At 65.1% G+C, this 4,277-nt stretch overlaps 1 protein-coding gene across 1 annotated transcript; it reads right to left on the minus strand.

Moving 5' to 3' along the window:
• Positions 1 to 249: 249 nt before the first annotated feature.
• On the minus strand, positions 250 to 1,865 carry BMP15 (bone morphogenetic protein 15). The gene is made up of 2 exons (XM_074882678.1): positions 1,547 to 1,865; positions 250 to 1,025 (listed from the first exon to the last, which is right to left on the minus strand). Exons 1-2 carry the CDS (start codon positions 1,863 to 1,865, stop codon positions 250 to 252), a joined length of 1,095 nt encoding a protein of 364 aa, XP_074738779.1.
• Positions 1,866 to 4,277: the final 2,412 nt, after the last annotated feature.

The raw sequence follows: 4,277 nt of genomic DNA on the forward strand, positions 1-4,277 counted from the left end.
CCCCAAAAACAGGCAGCAGCCATGGGGCTGCAGGAAGGACAGATGCCACAGGGCAACTGCCCCAGTGCAGGCTCCTGCCTTTAAAAACCTACAATTTACATAAAACTGCCATTGTAAAACCTTCCCACAGAGCAGTGCCACACAGGGAGGCAGGGACAAACCCACCCCACAGAGAGCAAGACAAACCCTAAAGTCCAGATCCGGCAGGGACAGGCAAAGCCTGGGGGTGATGTGCCAGGGCAGCAGGCATTACCGGCAGGTGCAGGACTCTGCAATCATGTTCTCATACTCCTTGTAGAGGATGCCGCCGTTGCGCTCAATCATGAGGACGCTGATGGGGCTGTAGCGGTAGGGGACACAAGAAGGCCGGGGCACGTTGGCATCCACTAGCTGATGGACGAAACTCTGCACGACAGCGTGGTTGGGTGCGTGGTAGTCGTAGCGGAGCAGGCGGGGACAGACACCCTTGCAGTAGCGTGGGTTGTAGCGGTGGGGTGCAATGATCCAGTGGTCCCAGCCCAGCTGGGCAAAGCTGACCGGGAAAGGGTGCAGGGAGCAGTCGCTCTTCTCCCTTCCCTGCTCCCGCAGGTAGCCAGGCAGGTCATGGGCCAGCGTCCCCGTGTCACGCCGGTGCCGGTGGGGCTCTGCTGCTGGAGGTGCCAGCCCAGCCCTGGTGTCATTGAGGTAAAGAAGGAGAAAGGGGTGGCTGGGGTCCACTGGGGCATCGCCACCCCCTGACCGACCAGCACGCACACAGACATGCTGCAGCACCAGGCTCCTCGCGCTGCCATTCCCCGGCACCAGGTAAGGGGTGACATCTGCTTCGGCCCAGCCATGGCTGGGGTGGGCGGCAGGGTTGAGCAGCACCCCAGGTGCCTCACTGGTGGCCGCCAGCTCCAGGGCGCAGAGTAGGCGACCACGGGCCAGCGGCAGGCTGGGCAGGTAGACCACAGCTGCTCGGAGGAGGTGCTCGGCCTTGGGCTGGCTCTCCAGGCGGTAGGTGAGGGGCTGCACATACCAGCGACCTGCAGGGAAGCAGTGGTCAGTGCCACCCTGGTACAGCACAGCAGGCACCGTGCCAGCACGGCCTTCCCCCAGGTGCTGCCACAGCCCCACACAGTGCAGTGGAGCCCGTGGCATCACCACCCTCAAAGCCTGCAACAGCCAGGTGGGGCACGAGGCAGCAGCCTCAGCAAACAGCAGCCTTGTGCCACGGCTCACCAGTGGGGTGAAGGACAAAGGGAGGCTGGGGCGATTCCCATCCTCTGCACCAACACCTCTGGCCTGGCACAGCATCGGGCAGGATGAAAAGGGGAGAGGGGCATGTGGGGCCAGTGATGCCCTTGCCCATCTCACCCCTGGGGCAATGAGAGCCTGGGCTTCCCCCAAGGGCGACCGCCAAGGGCAGCCCTGCAGGGCACAGGCCATGCCAGCCCTAGCTGAGACACTATAAAGAGAGATAAAGAAGGCAGGCAGAGACCCCCTCCAGGGCTCAAGCCCACCCTGCCAGCTCCACTAAGCTCCCATACTGCCCTTGGCTCCTTACCTGCCCAGGGCTGACCCTCGTGGGAACTGGCCCGGACCAGGCGGATGGTGTTGGTTCCCAGGCTGCGGCCGTGGCGCGGTCGCCCTTCACGGTCGGCGGCACGTCGGTACAGGTTCAGCATGTAGCGCAGGGGCTGCCTGCTTGCTGGCCCCACTCGCCAGCCCCGGCTGCCTGGGGCCTGCACTTGCAGGGCCTGCAGGAGGGGCAGGGCAGGGACAGCGGGCAGGGAGCCGGGGGGCAGCAGGGACTTGTTTGCAGCCCGGGAAAGGGGCACAGCAAAGAGGAGAACAAGGCTGGTGAAGGGATGGAGCAAAGCCATGATGGGGGTGGGTGGTGGGTGAGTAGAGCAAGGTGGGGCTAGCTGGCAGCAGAGTTAGGGGGAGCAGGTAGTCATGCTTCTCCCCCCTTGGAAAGGCAGAGCCGGTTGCAGGCACAAGCAAAAGGAGAGCCCAGGGTGCTGCCAGCTGCTATTCAAGCCACGACAACCATGCCAGCTGCTTCAGCTTGGCACAGGAACAGAAAGGTGGGGGGGGCTCTAGATGCAAAAAGGGGTGCAAATTCCAGACTAAAACCCAGACCAGGGCAAAGCCAGCCAGCCAGAACCCTGGCTACAGAGGCTGTAAAAGCACAGAGGTGAGGGAGCGAGGGGGGGGGTGGTGAAGTGGGGTGGGTGGGGAGGACCAGCTCGCTCAGCCCACCTGCTCCTGGCCAGCCTCCTCCTGCAGGGTATGAGTCCTGGCCCCCGGGGCCCATTTTAAAGGCATGGGCCTAATTAGTGTTTAAAGGGCCAGGAGCTCCCTGAGTCCCAGGGGAGGGGGGCTGGAGCCCAGTGGGGTGCTCTGCTGTGGTGAGAGCCTGTCCAGCTCCCCCGTGCCCTGTGTCAACTCTCTGGCAGCGGGCTCAGCACCTTCATGCCCATTGCTGCAAGCTGGTACGCACCGCTCAGAGCAGGCACAGAGCCCGGGCATCTGCTTCCAGCACATCCAGGCTGCCCAGTGCCTCACTTGCCCCAGCTGAGAGATGGGCATCAAGCCCAGGGACCGTGGCACTGAGGCACAGGAGTGGGCAGAGTGACCCGGAGACCAGCGATGCTGAGTGTGGCCAGGTCAGCTGGTGGTACCCACACCCCAGGCATCACCATGCCCACAGCTTCACCAGACTTGGCCGTCCTAGCTCTGAGGTCTTTCTGCCAGCACCTGCCCAAGGCCTTGGGGTTGCGAGGGTGATGCCAACCCTCTTGCTGGCATGGGTCATTTGAGGCATCGCCCTTACAGGGGACATTGCCCCCCAGCCCCAGTGCTGCTCTGTGGCTCTGTGGTGCTTGCCTGAGGCAGGCTCTGGGGGTACACCACAGAGTGGGGGTGCAGGCAGCCGCAGCCCATGCCCCCAGCAGAGTACCTGGCATGGTGCCCAGCCCCATAGGACACCGCTGCTGTCATGCCAGGATGGAGGGGGCTGAGGGGTAGATACTTTGGTTGGGAACCACTGGCTCAGGTGCAGGGGCAGGAGAGGAGCTGGGAGGTATGTTGGTGCCTGCCCTGGGTGCTGCCCACCCTTCCAGTGCCAGCCAGGCACGGTGGTGAGGACTGGGAGGGCCATGTGGGGGGGTGTCAGGGTCTCCCTGGAGGATGTGGTGCTTAATGGGGTGTGGGGCCACGTGACGAGCCAGGGTGCAGAGCCCTCACGCCTGGCTGGGCAGCCCTGGTTACTCATTTGAGAAAGGGCATGGGGGCAGTCGAGTCGGGTGGAGGCTGGGAAGAGTCCGGGCATGGCAGGAGCCAGCTATGAGTGGGGGGCATGGCAAGGGGGGTGGCAAGGCCATGGGGGAGAGCAGGAGAGTCGGGCCAGGGTGGACATGTCAAGGCCGTGTGAGTGAGGCTGTGCATTGCTGCTGGGTGGGCTCCAGCACCACCCAGGGACACCCCCAGCCCCAAGCCCTGGGACCCCCTGACGCAAGGATGGGGCACATGTACTGGGCTGCCTGCAGCGGGGCTGGGCAGGGCGCAGGCAGGGTTCAAAGCAGGCGCTGGCGGACGGGGGCTGCCAAAAAAAACTCAAGGAATCCTTCCTGTGCTGGGGCTGAGGAACCCCGGGGGTAGCTCACCAGCCCGGCACAGCAAGCCCACCCTGCCAGGCCACGGCGCTGCGCCCACCCAGCCTGCAGGCAGCCATGGGCCGCGGGCGTTGCTGGCAGGGCAGAGCTTTCCGGGCCAGCTGCGCTGTCTGGGAAGGAGATGAGTAAGAGCCGGGGCCCCGGGCGGGAAGGGGAGGAGCGGGACTCCCCGGCTCCCTCAGGAACCAGCACCGATCCACTCCCACCGCCCCCAGCCACCACCCGCCGCCTCCTTCCCCTGCCTCAGTTTCCCCAAAGGGGCACAGCAGTCCCTCCTGGACCTGGTGGGGGAAAGGTGGAGGTGCAGCCCGGCCATAGTGCCATGCACACCCTGGGGTGCCCGGCAGGACAGGGTGGGGGCTGGAACGGGCAGGCCAGACAGGAGCCAGCAGCGCGTGCTCGCCCGCAGGCAGCGGGGCTCAGGGCGCCAGCGTGATTGCCAGGGCGGGGTGCCCCGGGGGAGCCTTTTGCCCCGGGGAGCTGTGGCGGGTGCTGGATCACCCCACTGCTACCCGAGCAGACACCCCCTTGCACCCACGTCAGTGCTGCCAAACAGCCGGTCACACCGTGCGTGCCAGGCTGAGCTGTGCTGTGCCAGGCTGAGCTGTGCCAAGCTGG

This window comes from Strix uralensis, chromosome 13 (assembly GCF_047716275.1).
Source record: "Strix uralensis isolate ZFMK-TIS-50842 chromosome 13, bStrUra1, whole genome shotgun sequence".
Lineage (NCBI taxonomy): Eukaryota > Metazoa > Chordata > Aves > Strigiformes > Strigidae > Strix > Strix uralensis.